The sequence below is a fragment of the Ranitomeya variabilis genome, chromosome 1 (genome assembly GCF_051348905.1).
Source record: "Ranitomeya variabilis isolate aRanVar5 chromosome 1, aRanVar5.hap1, whole genome shotgun sequence".
NCBI lineage: Eukaryota > Metazoa > Chordata > Amphibia > Anura > Dendrobatidae > Ranitomeya > Ranitomeya variabilis.
Window position 1 is genome coordinate 1,158,145,257 of NC_135232.1, and position 26,209 is coordinate 1,158,171,465.

A 26,209-nucleotide genomic window follows, 5' to 3' on the forward strand; every position below is an offset into this window, starting at 1 on the left:
CACGTGGAGGCCACACACACTACTGAGCATCATTTCCTTGTCTTGAGGCATTTCCACTGAAGTTGGATCAGCCTGTAACTTCATTTTCCACTTTGATTTTGATCATCATTCCAACTTCAGACCTCCGTGGGATATTAGTTGTGATTTACGTTGATCATTTTTAGGTTTTACTGTTCTGAACACATTCCACTATGTAATGAATAAAGATTTACAACTGGAATATTTCATTCAGTGATTTCTAGGATGTCAGATTTTAGTGTTCCCTTTATTTTTTTTGAGCAGGGTATATGAGTTTCACTTTTTGTATTGAAGAACTGAAATAAATGAACGTTTTGATGATATTCTAATTTTGTGAGAAGCCCCTGTATATTTCTCCAGTATTTGTCAGTCATCAGACCAGGAAACAAATGTGAAGACTGGCAGGAAAGCAACAAGAATCTGGGGCCACCATTGACTGCCCGAAGCAGATTTGCTTTCTGCACAGCACACAAGGTTTCTCCTGACCTTATATAACTCCTTATACCTCGGTTATTTCCAGAGCTACGATCACCATTCTGCTCCTGTTTGGATCACAAACCTCCCAGTACATTCTGGTGGTCCGCATCAGACTGATATATCTTAGACCGTTCATGGTCCTCCTGCCCCAGAAACAGTCTAAGGCTATGAAGAGGGGATAAGGGACAGACCGCCACAGCAGAGGACATTAGGTTGGCGCTTGGCTACTCCACGTATTAGCTACAGTGATATGGGAACCAGAGAGGACCTACTTTCTGAGGCCCAGGAGCTGCACAGTCCCCCACGTGTAGAAGCCAGAGAAGAGGCTCAAGGGGTCTGCAGAATTCAGAGTAGATTGAGATCTGAGCATCCGGGGACTCCTGGTGCAGGGAGACCGGCCATCGCTGTGCTGCCCTCGTTGTGCCGGGCCTGCAGATATGGGAGCCTCGCTACATACAGGATTCGTCTCATTGCACTGGTGTAATGGACACTACCGGAATACTTACCTCCCCCTGGAGACCTGGGCCGCCCCCTTGTCCACACAGGTGGATTCCTTCCTGTTTTTTACGTCAGCAATAAGCAGCGTCCACGATGTCAATCCTCCGGCACATGGGGGAGGCCGAATAATCCGCACGGCTCCGGATCACTGACGGGTCCACAATTAGGTTGTTTCCAGGCGCAGATGGTAATGATGAAGACAGGACAGCAGAGGCCACGGATCAATAGTGAGGACGATACTATCACTCCCACGGCAGGAGATTCTTCCATCTTGATCCCACAGAGGAGCTGCCCCTATTGAGACCCGACTGCTAAAACTTCCGTTACCTCTGCGGCCTCCTGCCCCCTTCCCCAATATGTACCCTGACACAAACAGTATGGGAGGCAGCTTCCTCCTATAGCCCCAATGACGAGAATACGGTGGGTTCCAGGAACAGATCTCGTTGGGACCAGAATGATGAAAACTACACACCCTGTGCTGTACGGAAATCTCTGCTAAGCTCTGGCAGGGTCTGGCCCATCTATGGACCCTATTACCACCCTTATAACTGAACCATACAAATATCTACATATGGCACAGGGGCAGAATACAGATGGTCTCTGCTGTGCCGCGGGAACCCTGGCGACACGTACCCTGCCCAACGGCGTCCTGCCCCACTGCTGATGACAGGCGAAATTCACAAAAATAAATCATTTTATTCTGGATTCTCACTTCTTGTACATTCTGGATCAGCAGACGACGAGTCTCGCGTCACCGTACCTGCAGGAGCACCGGAAGCAACACACCGACAGAGGGCGAGCGATAGGAGCAGGGTATAAGGGAAGGGACAGGCTCACACACAGTAGAGACGTGAGGGCACAAGGCCGTAGGGTCCATCCTGGCCGCACCCCCCAGACGCTGACAATCTCAGCTGGAGTGCACAGACCCTCCTCCTCACCGAGACTTAGAGCCACCATCCGGATTAATCGGATCCATCTAATCCCTACGATCTTCATGGCTAAAGGTGTGAGAAGTAGTGCGGCACAGAGAGGGCGCCTGTCTGTCCTCCACCGGCGGCATCAGTCAAAGCCGTGCCAGTCACTCTGCTCAGAGTCGTACTCCGTCTCGGCCCCGATACATCGCACTCCCTCCAGTAGCATCGGAGTGCCGTGATGGCGGTCTGCAACGAGAAGAGGAAGAGACAAGTGAGCTAGACAAGGAAGGAAGGAATGGGCGAGCAGAGCAAGGAAGAGACGGGGCGAGCAGAGCAAGGAAGGGACGGGGCGAGCAGAGCAAGGAAGGGACGGGGCGAGCAGAGCAAGGAAGGGACGGGGCGAGCAGAGCAAGGAAGGGACGGGGCGAGCAGAGCAAGGAAGGGACGGGGCGAGCAGAGCAAGGAAGGGACGGGGCGAGCAGAGCAAGGAAGGGACGGGGCGAGCAGAGCAAGGAAGGGACGGGGCGAGCAGAGCAAGGAAGGGACGGGGCGAGCAGAGCAAGGAAGGGACGGGGCGAGCAGAGCAAGGAAGGGACGGGGCGAGCAGAGCAAGGAAGGGACGGGGCGAGCAGAGCAAGGAAGGGACGGGGCGAGCAGAGCAAGGAAGGGACGGGGCGAGCAGAGCAAGGAAGGGACGGGGCGAGCAGAGCAAGGAAGGGACGGGGCGAGCAGAGCAAGGAAGGGACGGGGCGAGCAGAGCAAGGAAGGAGAGGACGGGAAGGGGAGGAAAGGATGGGGAAAGAGAGAGAGAAAGGAAAACACATGAACGTTTGGTTGAGAATGTCCATGTGTATCTTGAGGGTCATGAAAGTTAGCCATTCACATATAATGTCTGGGCACCTAATTAAATCGTGTCACATCAATACACTCTGGCTGATGTAGAACTACCAGAACCAGCATGTATTGTGTGGTAGGAGGACCACCACTTTCTTCGGTCAGACCACTAAAGTATTGGTTTAACATGAACCAGACAGGTTCTGCGTTCCGTGACAAATAATAAGATCCCAGATCTCACACCTACAATGTACATGTCACGGTTACACCCCTCAGTGTGTCTGGTATTGCGTTATTGACAGCTCAGCCGTCCAAAATCTGGTAACGCGGTGCGCTGAAGCTGTCGATGTGTTGATTGACAGCTCAACTGTCCAATCTGAGACTGGGAGGCGCTGGCTGTCTCTAAGTGTTCATTAACCCAGGTGCTTGCCATGCTCCTTAGCTGAGCTGTTTCTTCCAGACCTCTGCCAGATGAACATTCAGCTAGTGTGGTTTGTTTCCTCGGTGCCTGGCGTTCTATATGTTGATCTTTCATTGCCTGACCTTGGACCTCGTTTTGACCATCCGTTTAACCCCCTTCTGATCTGATCCACATCCTCCTGTTATTCTGACCTCAGAATGTTACCTGAATACGCTTTTGTCTCTTCCTTCTGTTTAGGACATACCCTCCCGGCTTCTGACCTTGAACTCCTTGACTATCCTGACTCACGGCTTGGCCGTGAGAAGTGACTGGCATCACATTGTGTCTGGCCAATACATTTTTCTTTCTAGCCAGTATGGAGCCTGTTCACACGCTTTGTAACCAGGTGGCGATTTTTGACGCAGATGACTCAGGATCTGGCTAAGGAAGGCCAGAGTCTTGAGTCATCGCAATATCAGTTGCAGGATCAGAAATAATTTGATAAAGACAACCTACAGCCCTCCACCGCCGGTAGTGGCTGTAAAGTCAGTACCCTCTGATGTACAGTTGGTCTCTCCCAATATCCATTTAATATCCATCCCTGATAAATTTTTGGGAGAGAAAGACCAGTTTATGGTATTCAGGGAGAGATGTGGGTTATTTTTTACCCTGCACCCCCGGTCGCCAGGGTAGGAGTTCCAGTGGGTGGGAATAATCATGTCCCTACTGCGAGGAGGTCCTCAGGCCTGAACATTTTCTTTGGCCCAAGAACAGTATTCTTTTGAAGCCTTTGACAGTTAGGTCTGATATATGAAGAACCCAACAAAATCCAGGTAGCTGAGGCTAAGATTATGAACCTGGCAGATGGGATAGGGAGTGGTCACACAGCTGAGGACTACTGTATCGAGTGGGCCACCAAAGCTCTATAGAACAATGCTGCTTTCAGGTGCCAGTTCCAAAAAGGCCTTTTCGAAAACCTCAAGGATGCTTTGGTCCTTCATGACACCCCTTGTTCTCTGGTCGATGCAATGACTCAGGCCATACGAATAGACCACAGAATCCACAAAAGACACCGTGAACAGCAGGCAGCTCATTATACTTCACCAGAGCAGGTCCATTTACCCAAGATGGAACCATTAGAGGTTAGAGTTGCTAGTCTTCATTTTGCGGAGAGAAGATGTAGACAAGATCTTGGTCTGTCTATACTGTGGTCTCTCTGGACATTTTATTAAGAATTGCCCAACTCATCCTCAAGTGATCAAACCATCGGGAGAACAGCCGAGGAGGTCACACAGACTCCCAGGTACCTTTTTCTTCCTCTGATAAAGTACTGATGAATACGGTGTTAACATTGCCGTTCATTGACTGTGAGTCTGATGTTAACTTTATTGATTCAGGACTGGTTTTGAAGTTAGGGTAAGGGACAGTTGTTTCGAAAGACCCATTCAAATCATCGCCTTTGACAAGACTACATTGGCTTAAAGTTTGGTGAAGAGAGCAATGGTGGATTTCACTCTCCAAGTGGGAGCACCCCACTCTGAATCCATCTCCTGTTTTGTGTTGGATAATTTACCTGCTTGATTGGTACTGAAGGTTCCATGGTTGTAGATTCACAATCCAGTTATTAACTGATGTCAGAAGGAGATTGTGAAATGGAGTCCCAATTGTTCCAAGAAATGTCTAAAATAAAATAAAAAAAACGTACAAATCGTATTCTCCACTAGTCTGAAGGGTCTACCAAGGTACCTGAAGGAATTTGGAAATGTTTAGAGATGAGCGAATATGTTCTGAAACGATCGCCAAATCCTTATTTGCCATATTGGTACACTATTTGTGCCGAATGTATGCATGACGATAGTTTCCGAACATATTAGATCATTTCTACCCCCCATTAACTCCAATGGCGATCGGCGAATATTGTAAATACAATATTCCCTGGCGATCATATTCTGAACCGAATATTGAAAAATTCGATCAACTCTAGAGATGTGTTCTCGGAAAAAGAGGCAGAGATACTACCTCCTCATTATCCCTATGATTGGCCCACTGACCTTATTCCTAGCGCCAGATTGCCTAAAGCTCGCCATTACAATATGTCAGGGCCTGAACGGACCGCCATGAAAGGATAGGTTATCAAAAGTTTAAGGAAGGGTCAGATCCGTCCTTCCTCATCTTCTACAGCTGGATTTTTTTTTGTTAAAAAGAAAGATGGGGGTCTCTGTCTTTGCCTTGATTTTTGAGAACTAAACAAGATCATGGTTAAAAATACTGAGGACTTCCACTCATCCCCGACCTACATAATCAGCTTCTGGGGGCCAGGGTGTTTTCTAAACTTGATCTTAGAGGGTTCTACAATTTGATACACATCCAGAAGGGTGATGAGTGGAAAATGGAGCTTTTAACGTCTGAGGGTCTATTTGAAAACCTTGTCATGCATTTTGGATTATCCAATGCACCTGCTGTGTTTCAGAATTTTATGAATTAGATTTTCTCTGATTGCAATGGAAGATATATTGTGATTTACCTGGATGATAGTCTAATATTCTCGCCAGATTTGGACACTCACCAGGAACAAGTCCGTGTTGGGTTACAGAGATTAAGGAAAATGTCTTTGTTTGCTAAATTAGATAAATCTGTTTTTTTCTGTTCTGGAAATTTTATTCTTGGTTTTTATCATGGACCCTGGAAAGGTGCAGGCCATAATTTTCAGCATTTTCTGGGATTCGCCAACTATTATAGTAAAAGTATCAAGGGGTTTTCTCAGATTGCTAAACCACTTACTGATCTTACATGTAAGGGGGGCGAATCTCAAGATTTGGTCCCCGGGTGCCATCAGGGCTTTTGAAAGATTAAAAGTGTTTTATGTCCGCACCCATTCTGATCCAACCTGATCTCCAAGAACCATTCATTGTAGAATCGGCTCCATTGCCAACTGCAGAAAGACCAAGGACTCAATTGTCCATGAATTTCATTACGGATTTGCCTCTGTCTGATGGGAAAACGGCTATCTGGGTGGTAGCTGATCAATTCAGCAAAAAGTCAGCTTTTTGTAGTAAAATCGGCATGGACTTCTTATTTTCTTCTGCTTACCACCCTGAAACCAACGGTCAGACCGATAGGGAAAATTCATCTTTGAACAAATTTTAAGGTTCTTTGTGGCAGCTCAGCAAGAGGACTGGTCTTTGTTTTTACCTCTCGACTGAGTTTGCCTTTAACAGTCAAGTAAATGAATCTACCGGAACCTCACTGGTCTTCTGTAATTATGGTTTTCATACTCATTTTGGTGAATTTTCAAGAGTAGTTCTGAGGAGGAGGTTGCAGTGCAGAGACTTAGGGATGTCTGGAAGGAGGTTGAAAAGAATATTCGGACTAGTCAAATTCGGAAAAAACGGAGGCCAATAGAAGATGTTCGGTGGGTTAAGATTGGGGATAAGGTTTGGTTTTCATCTAGGAACATTAAACCTAAAGTGCTGTCGGTGAAGTTGGGTCCAAAGTTTATCGCTCCATATGAGATCATAGAGGTGGTCAATCCAGTGGCATTTAGATGAAATCTTCCTCCATCCATTTGCATCCCTAACGTATTCTATAAATCCCTATTAAAGGAGTTTATTCCTTCTGCATAGTCTTCCTCATCTCTGCCTCCTCCAGTTTCAGTAGGTGGCATGGAGTATGAGGTTCAGAGGGTTGTGGATTCTCTGAGGGTCCGTAATCCCCTCCAATACCTCATCCACTGGAGGGGATAAGGACCACAGGAGAGATCCTGGGTCCCTGCTCGAGATGTGAAGGCTGATTGGTTAGTCAGGGCCTTCCATCTACAATTTCCCAGGAAGTCTGGAGAACCGGTCCCACCCAAGAAGAGGGATACTGCTACGGTTCCACCCCTCAGTGTGTCTGAGATGCAGTTACGGACAGCTCAGTCATCTAATCTGGTTCAGGGGTGTGCTGAAGCTGTCAGTGCGTTTATTGACAACTCAACTATCCAATCTGAGACTAGGAGGTGCTGGCTGTCTCCAAGTGTTCATTATCCCAGGTGATTGTTTCTTCCAGACCTCTGCCAGACATACATTCAGGTAGTTTTTTTTTCCCTCTGTACCTTGAACTCTGTATGTTGATCTTTCGTTGCCTGACCTTGGACCTCGTTCTGACCATCCGTCTGTTTAACACTGTCTGCTTTGATCCGCTATCCTCCTGGTATTCTGACCTCGGAACGTTACCCGACTATGCTTTTGTCTCTTCCTTCTGTTTATAACGTACCCTCCTGGCTTCTGACCTTGCACTTCTTGACTATCCTGACTTACGGCTTGGCTGTGAAAAGTGACCAGAGTCACAGTACATAAACAAAACAAAGGGTGACCCCTCCCATCGCCCCCGGCCCACATACAGTGGATCCCTCCCATCGCCCCCGGCCCACGTACAGTGGATCCCTCCCATCGCCCCCGGGCCACGTACAGTGGATCCCTCCCATCGCCCCCGGCCCACGTACAGTGGATCCCTCCCATCGCCCCCGGCCCACGTACAGTGGATCCCTCCCATCGCCCCCGGCCCACGTACAGTGGATCACTTCCATCGCCCCCAGCTCACATACTATACACTCGCTATAAATGCGGTGATACGTCAAGGTCACTGTACGGCGAGCGGAGTCACACGACACGGAGCTGGAAGGGGCAGCAATGGACAGGTGGTAATCTCATCTCAGGCTCGTCAGGGCCTCTACAGTAGGCTATTACACTAATGACCGGGGGGGGGGGAGGAACTTACCCAGCACCCGCGCCTGGACCACCACCTTGACCAGAGTCTTGGCGCTCGTTTCGCTGGCCAGAACCATCTCCTCCCTTAGGACGCCTTCTTTATGAGCCGTGTACTCACATGTGATGCCGTGTCCTGTGGAGAAATGACTAGATCAGGTGAGAACCTGCAGCAACTGAGAGGCCTCCTGAGAATTCCAGTAATGGGAGGGTGAGACGGGCGAGGGGCGGGGGGGAGCCGGCGGGCGTTCTTAAGACCCCGTGGTAAAGCAATATGAGTGTACATATACCAACGGTATCCCACACCCGATGCCATCTCACCCCCCTCCAGCATCATACACCCGCTGCCATCTCACCCCAGCACCATACACTCGCTGCCATCTCACCCCCCTCCAGCATCATACACCCGCTGCCATCTCACCCCAGCACCATACACTCGCTGCCATCTCACCCCCCTCCAGCATCATACACAAGCTGACATCTCCCCCCAGCACCATACACCCGCTGCCATCTCCCCCCAGCACCATACACCCGCTGCCATCTCCCCCCCTCTGGCATCATACACCCGCTGCCATCACCCCCCTCCGGCATCATACACCCGATGCCATCTCCCCCCCACCAGCATCATACACCCGATGCCATCTCCCCCCCACCAGCATCATACACTCGATGCCATCTCCCCCCTCTGGCATCATACACCCGCTGCCATCACCCCCCTCCAGCATCATACACTCGATGCCATCTCCCCCAGCATCATACACTCGATGCCATCTCCCCCAGCATCATACACTCTATGCCATCTCCCCCAGCATCATACACTCGATGCCATCTCCCCGAGCATCATATACACGCACCCAATGCCATCCCCCCAGCATCATACACCCTTGCCTAAAGCCATCCCCCTAGCATCATATACATGCACCCGATTCCATTCCCCCAGCACCCAATGCTATCCCCCTCAACATCATACACCAGCACGCAGTGCTATCCCCCCAGCATCATACACCCACACCCGAAGCCATCCTCACTGCTGATATCACCGTGTCATACATCAGTAACAATCCGGCGATCACAGCGGACAGTCTCCAGTTTTTAGAGCGCTGTTCCTTTAACGAGCAGAGATATTTGGTATTTTTATGCTCCCATCCGCTGTCACTGCAGAAATCATACTCATTCATCTGATGAGATCACAATCTGCAGCTGTAAACGAGGACGAGCGGAACGCTGGGAACAGACGGCAGGAGAGAGACTGAGCACAGGAACATAGCCGAAGTAACAGCGCGGCAGTGAGCAGCCGGTATACAAGGAGAGAGGTGGGGGACAGGCGAGGAGGAGGCGGTATACAATGAGAGGTGGGGGAGCAGGCAAGGAGGAGACGGCGGTATACAAAGAGAGAGGTGGGGGGCAGGCGAGGAGGCGGTATACAAGGAGAGGGGTGGGGAGCAGGCGAGGAGGAGGAGGCGGTATAAAAAGAGCGGTGGGGAGCAGGCGAGGAGGCGGTATAAAAAGAGGGAGGTGGGGAGCAGGCGAGGAGGAGGTATAAAAAGAGAGGTGGGGAGCAGGCGAGGAGGAGGCGATATACAAGGAGAGAGGTGGGGAGCAGGCAAGGAGGAGGAGGCAGTATAAAAGGAGAGAGGTGGAGACAGGCGAGGAGGAGGAGGCGGTATACAAGGAGAGAGGTGGGGGACAGGCGAGGAGGAGGCGGTATACAAGGAGAGAGGTGGGGGGCAGGCGAGGAGGAGGCGGAATACAAGGAGAGAGGTGGGGAGCAGGTGTATACAAGGAGAGAGGTGGGGGACAGGCGAGGAGGAGGCGGTATACAACGAGAAGTGGGGAGCAGGCGAGGAGGAGACGGCGGTATACAAGGAGAGAGGTGGGGGGCAGGCGAGGAGGCGGTATACAAGGAGAGGGGTGGGGAGCAGGCGAGGAGGAGGTATACAAGGAGAGGGGTGGGGAGCAGGCGAGGAGGAGGAGGCGGTATAAAAAGAGCGGTGGGGAGCAGGCGAGGAGGAGGCGGTATACAAGGAGAGGGGTGGGGAGCAGGCGAGAAGGAGGCGGTATACAAGGAGAGAGGTGGGGGCAGGCGAGGAGGAGGAGGCGGTATACAAGGAGAGAGGTGGGGGGCCGGCGAGGAGGCGGTATACAAGGAGAGAGGTGGGGAGCAGGCAAGGAGGAGGAGGTAGTATAGGAGAGAGGTGGGGACAGGCGAGGAGGAGGAGGCGGTATACAAGGAGAGAGGTGGGGGACAGGCGAGGAGGAGGCGGTATACAAGGAGAGAGGTGGGGGGCAGGCGGGGAGGAGGCGGAATACAAGGAGAAAGGTGGGGAGCAGGTGGTATACAAGGAGAGGTGGGGGGCAGGCAAGGAGGTGGTATACAAGGAGAGGGGTGGGGAGCAGGCGAGAAGGAGGCGGTATACAAGGAGAGAAGTGGGGGCAGGCGAGGAGGCGGTATACAAGGAGAGAGGTGGGGGGCAGGTGAGGAGGAGGAGGTGGTATACAAGGAGTGAGGTGGGGACAGGCGAGGAGGAGGCGGTATACAAGGAGAGAAGTGGGGGGCAGGTGAGGAGGAGGCGGTATACAAGGAGAGAGGTGGGGGGCAGGTGAGGAGGAGGCGGTATACAAGGAGAGAGGTGGGGGGCAGGTGAGGAGGAGGCGGTATACAAGGAGAGAGGTGGGGGGCAGGTGAGGAGGAGGTATACAAGGAGAGAGGTGGGGGCAGGCGAGGAGGAGGCGGTATACAAGGAGAGAGGTGAGGGGCAGGCGAAGAGGAGGCGGAATACAAGGAGAAAGGTGGGGAGCAGGTGGTATACAAGGAGAGAGGTGGGGGGCAGGCGAGGAGGCGGTATACAAGGAGAGGGGTGGGGAGCAGGCGAGAAGGAGGCGGTATACAAGGAGAGAGGTGGGGGCAGGCGAGTGGGCGGTATACAAGGAGAGAGGTGGGGGCAGGCGAGGAGGCGGTATACAAGGAGAGAGGTGGGGTGCAGGTGAGGAGGAGGAGGTGGTATACAAGGAGTGAGGTGGGGACAGGCGAGGAGGAGGCGGTATACAAGGAAAGAAGTGGGGGCAGGCGAGGAGGAGGCGGTATACAAGGAGAGAGGTGGGGGGCAGGTGAGGAGGAGGTATACAAGGAGAGAGGTGGGGGCAAGCGAGGAGGAGGCGGTATACAAGGAGAGGTGGGGGGCAGGTGAGGAGGAGGTATACAAGGAGAGAGGTGGGGGCAGGCGAGGAGGAGGCGGTATACAAGGAGAGAGGTGGGGGGCAGGTGAGGAGGAGGTATACAAGGAGAGGGGTGGGGAGCAGGCGAGAAGGAGGTGGTATACAAGGAGAGAGGTGGGGGGCAGGCGAGAAGGAGGCGGTATACAAGGAGAGAGGTGGGGGGCAGGCGAGAAGGAGGCGGTATACAAGGAGAGAGGTGGGGGCAGGCGAGGAGGAGGAGGTGGTATACAATGAGAGGGGTGGGGAGCAGGCGAGAAGGAGGCGGTATACAAGGAGAGAGGTGGGGGCAGGCGAGGAGGAGGCGGTATACAAGGAGAGAGGTTGGGGGCAGGTGAGGAGGAGGAGGTGGTATACAAGGAGAGGGGTGGGGAGCAGGCGAGAAGGAGGCGGTATACAAGGAGAGAGGTGGGGGCAGGCGAGGAGGAGGAGGCGGTATACAAGGAGTGAGGTGGTGACAGGCGAGGAGGTGGTATACAAGGAGAGAAGTGGGGGCAGGCGAGGAGGAGGCGGTATACAAGGAGAGAGTTGGGGGCAGGTGAGGAGGAGGTATACAAGGAGAGAGGTGGGGTGCAGGTGAGGAGGAGGTATACAAGGAGAGAGGTGGGGGCAGGCGAGGAGGAGGCGGTATACAAGGAGTGAGGTGGGGGGCAGGTGAGGAGGAGGTATACAAGGAGAGGTGTGGGGAGCAGGCGAGGAGGAGGTGGTATACAAGGAGAGAGGTGGGGCCAGGCGAGGAGGAGGCGGTATACAAGGACAGGAGTGGGGGCAGGCGAGGAGGCAGTATAGAAAGAGAGGTGGGGGCAGCCGAGGAGGAGGAGGTGGTATAGGAGATAGGTGGGGAGCAGGCAAGGAGGCGGTATACAAGGAGAGAGGTTGGGGGCAGGCGATACAAGGAGAGAGGTTGGGGGCAGGCGATACAAGGAGAGAGGTTGGGGCAGGCGATACAAGGAGAGAGGTTGGGGGCAGGCGATACAAGGAGAGAGGTTGGGGGCAGGCGATACAAGGAGAGAGGTTGGGGGCAGGCGATACAAGGAGAGAGGTTGGGGGCAGGCGATACAAGGAGAGAGGTTGGGGGCAGGCGATACAAGGAGAGAGGTGGGTGGCAACTGGGGAGGAGGAGCCAGTATATAAGGAATGGGGTCAGCCAGTCTATGACAAGCCCACTCACTTCCAGAAAGTGATGTACAGGGTCGTTAATCTCCTAACTGGAAAGTGGAAGAAATGACAGATTTCATACGACTGTGAAAAAGTCAATATCCTATTACGGTATGTTTTCTGGCACGGTGCCCCCCATCCTGTATGACTCCCCCGGATACATGCCATCTGCCAGCGCTGAGCCGCTATGGGGCGGTCGGGAAGTTGTAGGGGTTCCTGAGATTTCCCTTTGGATGTCAAGGTCACGCTGGTACAGTAAGACAGCAGTGGAGTGACGGCGCAGGGCGAGGGTGGAGAACCCCCGCAGGGCGAGGGTGGAGGACCCCCACAGTCCTTGGGTTGGAGGCACAATGACTTTACAATTGTGTCAGGGTTGATACAAAAACTAAATGCAGAGACTTGGGCAGCGGGCGCCGACTCCAGACAGGCACTAATTCACTTACTTTCCCATTTGCCGCTGAGTGCAGATTCTCTAACGAGTCTGTAAATGTCTGAGAGCGGCTCCCTGCGCCGCAATCATTACTGAACACGATGAGACGGAGGCGAGGTGTCCATCACTGACCACTGTACGACTACTCCCCCATCATCCCCCCAAAGGGCCACTCCTGGGCACATACAAGACTACGGGGCTGCCAAGAGCCCTACAACCTAAAGTGGAGGCTCTGACCAATAGCAGAGCTGTGCCCCCAATAGAAGACAGCGTCTCGCCCCGATCACTGTACACAATCAGAGGAGTCAGCAGCGGCTGGTTATGGACTGGGATCATCCCTGGAGAATGAGAACCAGAACCCTCATCCTACAGCGAGCACAAGCCAAAACAGACCCACCCCGAGGGTGAGACACCCACACATTTCTCTAATGGAGTGCATCAATCACCCGTAGCCTGTCCAGCTCTGGGGCCGAACATCACAGTCCATCCCGGCTGCCGGTGAAGACCCCGGAGGTCGGTGTGCGGCTCTGCGCATCTTCACCTGATGCCGGAATGAACAATTGCTAACAGCACGGACTATGGACTCAGAAATATCACCCGGCTGCGGGCCCAAGGACATACGGGTGATGTGTGAAGATTTATTGTAATGTGGTGGCTGCTTCTCAACGATATCCATGCTCTTTATTTAGCTCCATGTTGCTTTGTCTGGAGGAGAGGCCCACTGAACACGGTGCTGGTGTCCGTCGTTATCATAGTAGTAACATAGTTAGTAAGTAAGGCCGAAAAAAGACATTTGTCCATCCAGTTCAGCCTATATTCCATCATAATAAATCCCCAGATCTACGTCCTTCTACAGAACCTAATAATTGTATGATACAATATTGTTCTGCTCCAGGAAGACATCCAGGCCTCTCTTGAACCCCTCGACTGAGTTCGCCATCACCACCTCCTCAGGCAAGCAATTCCAGATTCTCACTGCCCTAACAGTAAAGAATCCTCTTCTATGTTGGTGGAAAAACCTTCTCTCCTCCAGACGCAAAGAATGCCCCCTTGTGCCCGTCACCTTCCTTGGTATAAACAGATCCTCAGCGAGATATTTGTATTGTCCCCTTATATACTTATACATGGTTATTAGATCGCCCCTCAGTCGTCTTTTTTCTAGACTAAATAATCCTAATTTCGCTAATCTATCTGGGTATTGTAGTTCTCCCATCCCCTTTATTAATTTTGTTGCCCTCCTTTGTACTCTCTCTAGTTCCATTATATCCTTCCTGAGCACCGGTGCCCAAAACTGGACACAGTACTCCATGTGCGGTCTAACTAGGGATTTGTACAGAGGCAGTATAATGCTCTCATCATGTGTATCCAGACCTCTTTTAATGCACCCCATGATCCTGTTTGCCTTGGCAGCTGCTGCCTGGCACTGGCTGCTCCAGGTAAGTTTATCATTAACTAGGATCCCCAAGTCCTTCTCCATGTCAGATTTACCCAGTGGTTTCCCGTTCAGTGTGTAATGGTGATATTGATTCCTTCTTCCCATGTGTATAACCTTACATTTATCATTGTTAAACCTCATCTGCCACCTTTCAGCCCAAGTTTCCAACTTATCCAGATACATCTGTAGCAGAATACTATCTTCTCTTGTATTAACTGCTTTACATAGTTTTGTATCATCTGCAAATATCAATATTTTACTGTGTAAACCTTCTACCAGATCATTAATGAATATGTTGAAGAGAACAGGTCCCAATACCGACCCCTGCGGTACCCCACTGGTCACAGTGACCCAGTTAGAGACTATACCATTTATAACCACCCTCTGCTTTCTATCACTAAGCCAGTTACTAACCCATTTACACACATTTTCCCCCAGACCAAGCATTCTCATTTTGTGTACCAACCTCTTGTGCGGCACGGTATCAAACGCTTTGGAAAAATCCAGATATACCAGGTCCAATGACTCACCGTGGTCCAGCCTATAGCTTACCTCTTCATAAAAACTGATTAGATTGGTGACAGGAGCGATTTCTCATAAACCCATGCTGATATGGAGTTACACAGTTATTCTCATTGAGATAATCCAGAATAACATCCTTCAGAAACCCTTCAAATATTTTACCAACAGTAGAGGTTAGACTTACTGGCCTATAATTTCCAGGTTCACTTTTAGACCCCTTTTTGAATATTGGCACCACATTTGCTATGCGCCAGTCCTGCGGAACAGACCCCGTCGCTATAGAGTCCCTAAAAATAAGAAATAATGGTTTATCTATTACATTACTTAGTTCTCTTAGTACTCGTGGGTGTATGCCATCCGGACCCGGAGATTTATCTATTTTAATCTTATTTAGCCGGTTTCGCACCTCTTCTTGGGTTAGATTGGTGACCCTTAATATAGGGTTTTCATTGTTTCTTGGGATTTCACCTAGCATTTCATTTTCCATCGTGAATACCATGGAGAAGAAGGTGTTTAATATGTTAGCCTTTTCCTCGTCATCTACAACCATTCTTTCCTCACTATTTTTTAAGGGGCCTACATTTTCAGTTTTTATTCTTTTACTATTGATGTAGTTGAAGAACAGTTTGGGATTAGTTTTACTCTCCTTAGCAATGTGCTTCTCTGTTTCCTTTTTGGCAGCTTTAATTAGTTTTTTAGATAAAGTATTTTTCTCCCTATAGTTTTTTAGAGCTTCAATGGTGCCATCCTGCTTTAGTAGTGCAAATGCTTTCTTTTTACTGTTAATTGCCTGTCTTACTTCTTTGTTTAGCCACATTGGGTTTTTCCTATTTCTAGTCCTTTTATTCCCACAAGGTATAAACCGCTTACAGAGCCTATTTAGGATGTTCTTAAACATTTTCCATTTATTATCTGTATTCTTATTTCTGAGGATATTGTCCCAGTCTACCAGATTAAGGGCATCTCTAAGCTGGTCAAACTTTGCCTTCCTAAAGTTCAGTGTTTACTGGTTTCTGGTGGAGCTGTCGGGGCTCAGTGGGCATCACCACAATGCAGATCTCCCCTTTCTCAGTGCTCCCAACTATATTATGTCCTTCTCTCACATATCTGCTGGTGGAGCTGCGGGGTCAGGGCTCAGTGGGCATCACCACAATGCAGATCTCCCTCTTCTCAGTGCTCCCGTCTATATTCAGTCCTTCTCTCTAACATATCTGCTGCGGGGTCAGGGCTCAGTGGGCATCACCACAATGCAGATCTCCCCCTTCTCAGTGCTCTTGTCTATATTCAGCCCTCTCTAACATATCTGCTGGTGGAGCTGCAGGGTCGGGGCTCAGTGGGCATCACCACAATGCAGATCTCCCTCCTTCTCAGTGCTCCCATCTATATTCAGTCCTTCTCTCTAACATATCTGCTGGTGGAGCTGCGGGGTCAGGGCTCAGTGGGCATCACCACAATGCAGATCTCCCCTTTCTCAGTGCTCCCGTCTATATTCAGTCCTTCTCTCTAACATATCTGCTGGTGGAGCTGCGGGGTCAGGGGCTCAGTGGGCATCACCACAATGCAGATCTCCCTCCTTCTCAGTGCTCCCATCTATATTCAGTCCTTCTCTCTAACATATCTGCTGGTGGAGCTGCGGGGTCGGGGCTCAGTGGGCATCACCTCAATGCAGATCTACCCCCTTTCCAGTACCAAGGCTTATATTCATCCCTTCTCTCTGACATCAGTGGGCACCATGTGATGCAACCTCTTTCCACTCACTGACCCACCTTATATTTGAGTCTTCACAAAGCATCATGCAGCGCCCCAGAGTCCTGGTCGTTGCAGTACTGTGGCTCCGCCGCTAAGGGGGGCTATGGTACGTCTGATGGCACTGAAGGAGTTCATCTGACCAGGTATCACAGACACCAATACATTTCACAGTCGGGCCTCCAGGGGGAGCTAAGGGTTCTATTCATTAGGCCACTCCTCACATACTGGTAAAACTGGGGGTCAGGCAGGAAGTTAGAGAGAAGCTGACTGGGTTGGAACCAGGCAACACCTTGTGGCAGAGGGTGTTGCGGGAGAAGATTCGGTAGGGTCCCTGTCAGGGGTGGGATCCTGACAGAGGCCTGGCAACTTGAGAGAACGTCACGGGACCGTGCCTGCTCAGCATAGCGGCGGTGCCCAAGGAAGGATTAGAAGCGAGATAGATTGTGCTGAGTGAGAAACGAGATCAAAGCAACAAGGAGAATACCAGTAGGGGTCGTGCTGTAAGACCGAGGCAACATCCTACTGAGGCGCACAACCGGCGGCCGGAACGCCGAGGAAGTATTTATATATCTAGCTTCAAGCAATACTTCAAACCAACGGCAGGACAGTCAGTCATAGGCGGGCTGTCACACCAATCACCTAAGAAGACATAGGGGGCAACCTGTGGAGAGGGGCGACTCTAGGGTCCCGGAAGAGCTCCGAGCCTACCCGTCATACGGGTGCCGTCCTAACCGTATCATCAGGGAGGGACGGAGGATTAGCAGAACATCATCTAATCGAGTTGTGAGGGAACTTAAGAAACAGACACAACAGTTGTGGGGACTTTCCGTAAGCACAGCAGGGAAGGACCACAACACATAGCGCTAGCAGGAAGGCACCGATTTCCACCTGTGAAGTGAACTCTGGAGGTGCCATCGGACCGGCCGGACTTGCGCAGCCTGGGGAACCGTATTCCGGATTGAGGACCCAGAGATCTTCAGTAAAGAGGTAAAGAGACTGCAACCTGGTGTCCTCGTTATTTACTGCGACCGGCACTTCACAACTACACCACCATTCACCACTCATTCACTGGACTCCCCCTCCGCGCAGGCAGGGTCACGGACCGGGTCTAGCCACCGTGACAAACCCCAGAACAAGAGACCCAGAGGCCCGGTACCGGGTACCCCTCGGCCCTGCGGCAGTGGGGGCGCCGCACATCACACAGGGAATGATTGCAGTCAGTGACTACGGAGACACATAGCTCTGCCTTGGAGCTGCGGACACTAAACAGGAGGAGATTAATTATGGATATTGGCAACTGAAGGGGGCCTGAGGACAGACACCTATTGGTAACTATAATCTGTCAGTATAAGCAGGCCCCCCACAATGTCTGAGGATCTACAGCCTGCAGGTCTGAGCGGTGCCCACCCGGGGATGGAGGACTGCGTGCATTCCCTGCGCCCTTAGTAGTGTGCATGCCCACGGGCGCCGCCGCAGCCACTTACATTACTCAGGATATTCAGCAATTACTTGTTACTCATTAGACCCGACGGGCTTTTCTTTTTTGCTCAGTTCCCCATGCTGGAGTGGTTATTATAAAGTGGGCCACGTATCGGGGGTTACTAAATCATCTGACCGGCATCCGGTGACAGATCACAGCACTTGTTGGTTACTTAAAGTGCAAACCTTGCTTAAGGGCAACACAACACCGTCCCTTTAAATGATTAATCCTGGGTTCCATGCAGGGACTGCAAAGCTTAACCGGTAACATGCCAGAACGGCCTCGTCACAGAGCGACACCATCAGCACCCCAAGGTTGTCATCATCGCCCCAAACCAATGACAACACCCTGCTCACAGCTGAGGGCTCGTTACAATGTACAAGTGCAGGCAATCACTTAGGACTTGTGCACCTGCTGCCTTCAATCTACAAACGTCAGCAAAGGAAGTATTCACTGATTGCAAGCAAAGCAGCGGTAAGAGCCCGGGAGTACGCTAAGCAAGGGTTAATCATAAGCCCAGTGCTGCCCCCACCTGGCCGCAGACCCCCAGATGTCTCACATGTTGTCTCTGGAGGGTACATACGGCAGCCCGCATGGGTGGTGACGGAGGAGGTCTCACCTTCAGGCAGGGGGGTGACGGAGGAGGTCTCACCTTCAGGCAGGGGGGTGACGGAGGAGGTCTCACCTTCAGGCAGGGGGGTGACGGAGGAGGTCTCACCTTCAGGCAGGGGGGTGACGGAGGAGGTCTCACCTTCAGGCAGGGGGGTGATGGCCGTCACTCTGAGGTTCAGGTTAGGAAGAGGAACAGCACAGACATTCCGGCCAAGACGCTGCACCGCCGGCAACGTGAATGAGATCTCATACTTGTGGAGGATCTTCAGAAAGCCGACCTGCAGAGGAATGAAGTCAATAAACAAACATGGGAGGCAAGAGAGAGGAGCAAAAGGCAAGAGAGAGGAGCAAAGGGCAAGAGAGAGGAGCAAAGGGCAAGAGAGAGGAGCAAAGGGCAAGAGAGACGGGAGCGGGAAAATGGGAGAAGGAAACAGGGAGGGAAGGAGATGGCAAGTCAGTGAGATAAGACGTTCCAAGCCATCTAGAAAGTGTTCGTTGGCCATAGGGCAGCACCGCACCCACATCGCCAATTCGGGAGCACTTGGACACATACAACAATTCTGAGTGTTTCCATCTCCTCCCCAGCCGGGGCCACAGCGTCCGCACATTCCCAGATGGCGTCTTGTCGGTGGCAAGTTGTGTGGGACGTCAGCGAGGAGCGATCATCTCCTGCCATCATCCACCGATGTACTGGGCAGTGATGGGATAGTGAACGTGCACACTGACCGAGCAGCCAAGGGTTAATGTGTCTGCCCGATACTTCGGCGTCATGGCACAATGCCCGCACCAACAGAGGCTGCGATTAATGAGCATTTCCAGGATGCCGCGCGCTCGGCTCTGCTGTAATCTCCCCTAATAGGATAATCAGCTCCGAACAACACACAGAGGCGTCAGCAGAAGATCAGTGGAGGCTCGGATACAGCGCCGAGGTGTACACCGGTACCACGGACTGTGCACCGGACTCGCCTCGGTAACCCCCCACAACCGGGAAGATAGGGACCCCCGCATGCCCCATCCCCAGGAGGACGCCCTCCCGACTCATCTCTGCTCTCAGTCACTTACCTTGACTAAGTAATGGCCGTCGTCTTCCCGAGAGACCATCACCACCGAGTCGTGGAGCTTCTCCTCAAAGTGCACGTGGCTGTGGGACCCCTCCCCAGAGAGGCCGGCGGCGAACCGCACACCCGACACTTTGGGTTTCGCTCCTGGAGAGGAAATAAAACAACTGATCAGGTTATCGGGGGCCACAACATACAGGGACACAGAGCGCAAGACACCTGTGGCGCCCCCCGCAGACAGAGCTGTGATAACAGGGGAAGGTTCGGTCTTAGCCAGTGATCGGACATGGACCGGGGGTCTCTGTGCTCACACTACAGCGGCTGCTCAGTGACCCCCCCATTAGGACGGTGGATGAGGCCCCTCGGAGGACGCGGAGCTCGGATATGTGTAATCCCAACAGGCGGAGGACTGAGCGGAGCAAACACTATGGGGGGCTCAGGACTGCGCCAGTAATGACACACATGGGGGAGACCACCTCACCTTTCTTAGCTGCAGCCATCGATCGCACCGGAGAAACCTTCCAGTCCGTCAGAAGTCGGTGCCCATTGTGGCCACGCGCCTGTACCTGAGAAAACACAGGGGGTGAGCGGAGGGACGGGACTCCTCTACAGCGGTAGATGTACGGTGTCAGCTGCACCCGGGGATCTATCTGCCCTGACCGGGTGGTCCGGACCCATGGCATGACGTGGCGAGGATGCGATGCCAGGTAACTGTGGGAGCCACCGGGCAGAGGGACAGGGATCTGCCAAACGACCAGGACGTGCCGCTGACGGGTGTTACCCTCCAACCTGCAGAAGTATGGACACCCGCTCCCTACCCTGCCCCATCTGATGCTAAAGTCCTGAACGGCGCCAACAGTGACCGCCAAGGTGACTGAAAGTTCTGAAATGGCACATGAAGGACATCCTTACCCCACCCGGGGCCGAGCGCAGGAGAAGCGGCACAAGCTCCAGAGCAGACACAGAAGAGCCACTGCCACATCATGGAGTCCAACCACAACCTGTAAGGTCACCTCCACCACCCCGTGCCAGCCAGGGAGCGATGCCCTGCACCCAGCTCCAGGACACCTCCCTGCATCGCCAGCTGTTGCCCCGGGAAATGGGGGAGATGTCCTGCATCAGTGCACCCAGCTCCAGGACACCTCCCTGCATCGCCAGCTGTCGCCCCGGTTAATGGTGGAGATGTCCTGCATCAGTGCACCCGCTGCACCACCAGCTGTCACCCCGGGTAATGGGGGAGATGTCCTGCATCAGTGCACCCGCTGCACCACCAACTGTCACCCCGGGTAATGGGGGACATGTCCTGCATCAGTGCACCCGCTGCACCACCAGCTGTCACCCCGGGTAATGGGGGAGATGTCCTGCATCAGTGCACCCCCTGCACCCAGCTCCAGGACACCTCCCTGCACCACCAGCTGTCACCCCGGGTAATGGGGGAGATGTCCTGCATCAGTGCACCCGCTGCACCCAGCTCCAGGACACCTCCCTGCATCGCCAGCTGTCGCCCCGGTTAATGGGGGAGATGTCCTGCATCAGTGCACCCGCGGCACCCAGCTCCAGGACACCTCCCTGCATCGCCAGCTGTCGCCCCAGGTAATGGGGGAGATGTCCTGCATCAGTGCACCCGCTGCACCCAGCTCCAGGACACCTCCCTGCATCGCCAGCTGTTGCCCCGGGTAATGGGGGAGATGTCCTGCATCAGTGCACCCGCTGCACCCAGCTCCAGGACACCTCCCTGCATCGCCAGCTGTCGCCCCAGGTAATGGGGGAGATGTCCTGCATCAGTGCACCCGCTGCACCCAGCTCCAGGACACCTCCCTGCATCGCCAGCTGTCGCCCCAGGTAATGGGGGAGATGTCCTGCATCAGTGCACCCGCTGCACCCAGCTCCAGGACACCTCCCTGCATCGCCAGCTGTTGCCCCGGGTAATGGGGGAGATGTCCTGCATCAGTGCACCCGCTGCACCCAGCTCCAGGACACCTCCCTGCATCGCCAGCTGTTGCCCCGGTTAATGGGGGGAGATGTCCTGCATCAGTGCACCCGCTGCACCCAGCTCCAGGACACCTCCCTGCACCACCAACTGTCACCCCGGGTAATGGGGGAGATGTCCTGCATCAGTGCACCCCCTGCACCCAGCTCCAGGACACCTCCCTGCATCGCCAGCTGTTGCCCCGGGTAATGGGGGAGATGTCCTGCATCAGTGCACCCGCTGCACCCAGCTCCAGGACACCTCCCTGCATCGCCAGCTGTTGCCCCGGGTAATGGGGGAGACGTCCTGCATCAGTGCACCCCCTGCACTCAGCTCCAGGACACCTCCCTGCATTGCCAGTGGTCGCCCCGGGTAATGGGGGGAGATGTCCTGCATCAGTGCACCCGCTGCACCACCAACTGTCACCACGGGTAATGGGGGACATGTCCCGCATCAGTGCACCCGCTGCACCACCAGCTGTCACCCCGGGTAATGGGGGACATGTCCCGCATCAGTGCACCCGCTGCACCACCAGCTGTCACCCCGGGTAATGGGGGACATGTCCTGCATCAGTGCACCCGCTGCACCACCAGCTGTCACCCTGGGTAATGGGGGACATGTCCTGCATCAGTGCACCCGCTGCACCACCAGCTGTCACCCCGGGTAATGGGTGACATGTCCTGCATCAGTGCACCCCCTGCACCCAGCTCCAGGACACCTCCCTGCATCACCAGATGTCACCCCAGGTAATGGGGGAGATGTCCTGCATCAGTGCACCCGCTGCACCCAGCTCCAGGACACCTCCCTGCATCGCCAGCTGTTGCCCCGGTTAATGGGGGGAGATGTCCTGCATCAGTGCACCCCCTGCACCCAGCTCCAGGACACCTCCCTGCATCGCCAGTGGTCGCCCCGGGTAATGGGGGGAGATGTCCTGCATCAGTGCACCCGCTGCACCACCAGCTGTCACCCCGGGTAATGGGGGACATGTCCTGCATCAGTGCACCCGCTGCACCACCAACTGTCACCCTGGGTAATGGGGGACATGTCCTGCATCAGTGCACCCGCTGCACCACCAACTGTCACCCCGGGTAATGGGGGACATGTCCTGCATCACTGCACCCGCTGCACCCAGCTCCAGGACACCTCCCTGCATCGCCAGCTGTTGCCCCGGGTAATGGGGGAGATGTCCTGCATCAGTGCACCCGCTGCACCACCGGCTGTCACCCCGGGTAATGGGGGCGATGTCCTGCATCAGTGCACCCGCTGCACCACCAACTGTCACCCCGGGTAATGGGGGACATGTCCTGCATCATTGCACCCGCTGCACCACCAACTGTCACCCCGGGTAATGGGGGACATGTCCTGCATCATTGCACCCGCTGCACCACCAACTGTCACCCCGGGTAATGGGGGACATGTCCTGCATCAGTGCACCCGCTGCACCACCGGCTGTCACCCCGGGTAATGGGGGCGATGTCCTGCATCAGTGCACCCGCTGCACCACCAACTGTCACCCCGGGTAATGGGGGACATGTCCTGCATCATTGCACCCGCTGCACCACCAACTGTCACCCCGGGTAATGGGGGACATGTCCTGCATCAGTGCACCCGCTGCACCACCGGCTGTCACCCCGGGTAATGGGGGCGATGTCCTGCATCAGTGCACCCCCTGCACCCAGCTCCAGGACACCTCCCTGCATCGCCAGCTGTTGCCCCGGGTAATGGGGGAGATGTCCTGCATCAGTGCACCCGCTGCACGAATGTGCAAGAAACGATTGAAGATTAATCCCTCAGTCAAACACCAGTGACCGCAGCCTCGTACCCAGAGGAAGACGCCAGGACAGGAGATGCCGTGGTAATAATCCCTCCAAGCTGTGCACAATGCCCCCATTATCTCAGCCCCGCACTCCGACGTCTGGGAACGCTCAGCGGCTTTATTACCATTGTTGCATTAAACCCTGCAAATTACAGGACATTCATAGAGAGGACGCTTCCTGGCAGAACGGACGGTGACGGGTGAGACCTGAGTGGACTCTGATGTGCAGAATCCCCTATAGTCACCAATGCGCGACACATCGGTCCAAACGGTACTGGACTGAAGGACCTGAGACAGCGCAGGCTCTGCAGCACAGTCACCACTATGTGGCAAACTTGAGTGACCGGACATGAGGCGCATCTTTCCAGACTGCAGCATGTCTATTTCTGTAGTGGAGACGCTCCGTCCCTGCAGGATAAATATCACCACCCAATGTACAGGACGCGGTGATTCCTCGCGGTTCAATGAACACATACAGAATCACCACGCGTACAAAAGCCGGCAGCGCTCTGGGAGGAGCGGGTATCTGCTGCATCCAATGCGCTGCTGTTCCGGACCATGGAGACATAGTCACATGCGTATTAACTATGGAAACACAGCTTATTGCGCATGTGTACTAATTTACATACGTGGAATGTGTCACATCCGGAAGTACTTGACAGGCCGGGGTCACTTTTGCATAGAAATACATGTAGCCGCACACTCCGGTCCTGAGCGCGTGTTGATGCGAGAGACCCCGGCCACACAGGAAGTTAATGAAAGCACAGAGAGGTCAGTAATTTGTAAAGCAGACAGCTGCGGCCTGGTATTTCAGGCTGGTAAGGATCCAACATCCATGAACCTTACCAGCCTGATAATACCAGGCCACAGCAGTCTGCTCACCTTGAATGGTTAGCAAAAATAGGGGAATCCACTCAAAAAACAAATAAATAGCGTGGGGTCCCGCTTTATTTGTTAGCCAGCCAAGGAAAAAGCAGACAGCTGCAGCCTGGTATTCTCAGGCTAGCCAGGCCCATGGATTTTGGCCCTCACCAGCCTAAAAATAGCAGCCCACAGCCGCCCCACAACTGGCACATCCAAAGATGCAACAATGGTGGCACTTTACCCGCCTCTTCCCCACTTGCCCTGTAGTGGTAGCAAGTGGGATAATATTTGTGGGGTTGATGTCACCTGTGTATTGTCAGGTGACATCAAGCCCACGGCTTAGTAATGGAGAAGTGTCTATAAGAGACCTATCCATTACTAATCCTACAGTTACATGGTAAATAAAGACACGGCCAGAATAAAGTCCTTTAATAACCTTAATTTACCATGCTTCCTGCATCGCCTAATCCCCGATGCCCTCGATCTCCAGCAAAAATAAATAAATAAACCAACACAAATACTCCCTGTCCAACGTAGTCCAATTACTGAGTGTCCCACAACGAGTCCAGCTCTGCTACATCTGGATGCCTTTGGCTGAATGATGGCATGGTGGCACCCAGACACAGCAGAGCTTGTAGATGACCACCGGAGATAACTCTGTGTCCGGTGGTCACGTGCACGGCAGTTCTCGCGGTCAGCTGATGTCATCGCGAGAACTGCAGTGGATGCGAACTTCTGGCTCTGGCATAAGGTAAGACATTACGTAAATTAGTTCACATGTGGAGTCAGCTGCATTTCTGCACTTACTACGCATGTGACTATAAAGTTGATGCGGTTTTACTTCATGTAATGATAGTCAGAGCGTCTCTGCGACATAAATAGACATGCTGCTGTCTGGAAAGACGCGCCACATGTCCGTTTACACAGAGAGCCGCGGGCGTCTTTTAGCGCATACTGGCGATGGTATTTATTGAAATCCCAGCCATCAAATCGTGGAATTTTCTGCACAGCGAGGACGTGTTGTGGAATTGTAAGTCCAGTCTCTCCGGACACACGATCCTTCGCTCAGGACGATGTCGGCTGACTCCATGGTTCTCTGCACGGCGTCAGGTTTCAGTCAGTAGATGATGATTTGTCTCCAGGGATCTACTGACGTTGTATCGCGGCCGTTGCCCGAACACACGGAGGAGGAACGTTACACAGAATCCACCTCTGCGCAGCGAACTCGGCGAAACATGAGACTTCTCCCGGCAGCCGAGACCACAGATCCCTGTACATGAGGAGGCCACAGAAGACCAGCGCCAGTCACTACGCTTCCCTCACCGGACCCTCATACTGTCTGCATCCCTCACACCCCACCCAGAGTAACGAGACCTCCCTGGTGCATCATCACCGAGTGCGACAGTGAGAAGACGAGAAAAGAGAACCGGGACCAAAGCAAGAGGCTGCTCCTGTCTACATCCTGCAGCCTCAGTGCCAGATCCTACATCTCCACCACCACCTCCACCAACCTACCTACCTACCTACCTACCTACCTACCTACCTACCTACCTACCTATCTATCTATATATGTATGTACTCTCTCTGTACACAGGGGGGCAGTACTCTCTCCGCACACAGGGGGGCAGTACTCTCTCCGCACACAGGGGGGCAGTACTCTCTCCGCACACAGGGGGGCAGTACTCTCTCCGCACACAGGGGGGCAGTACCCTCTGTACACAGTGACCACACTCCTCTGCGCACATGGAATCCTCGATCTCCCGGCACATCAGACATCAGTAGACAGATAACCCGCAGCTCCGATGTAAACTCCCCGCACTGACTCCGAGGACTGTAAGGAAAGAAGAGCCGCCATGTTCCTACCTGTCACAGGAGGTAAGTATTGCCCCGCAGCACAGCGCCCTCTCCCGGTACAGCCCCGTCACGTCCCGGGCTCAGACTGAAGCAGCAGTTCTAGCACCAGACTGAAACCGCCGAGACGCTCCGCCTACCAAGTCGTCATTGGATGTAATACCTG

The 26,209-nt window shown here is 53.3% G+C and overlaps 1 protein-coding gene across 1 annotated transcript; it reads right to left on the reverse strand.

The window, feature by feature from the left end:
- Positions 1–1,669: 1,669 nt before the first annotated feature.
- On the reverse strand, positions 1,670–26,209 carry ADISSP (adipose secreted signaling protein). Its single transcript, XM_077280374.1, has 6 exons — positions 26,056–26,209; positions 20,025–20,109; positions 19,548–19,690; positions 18,625–18,763; positions 7,900–8,022; positions 1,670–2,153 (listed from the first exon to the last, which is right to left on the reverse strand). The coding sequence occupies exons 2-6, from the start codon at positions 20,041–20,043 to the stop codon at positions 2,053–2,055; spliced, it is 525 nt and encodes a 174-aa protein (XP_077136489.1). The 5' UTR covers positions 20,044–20,109; positions 26,056–26,209; the 3' UTR covers positions 1,670–2,052.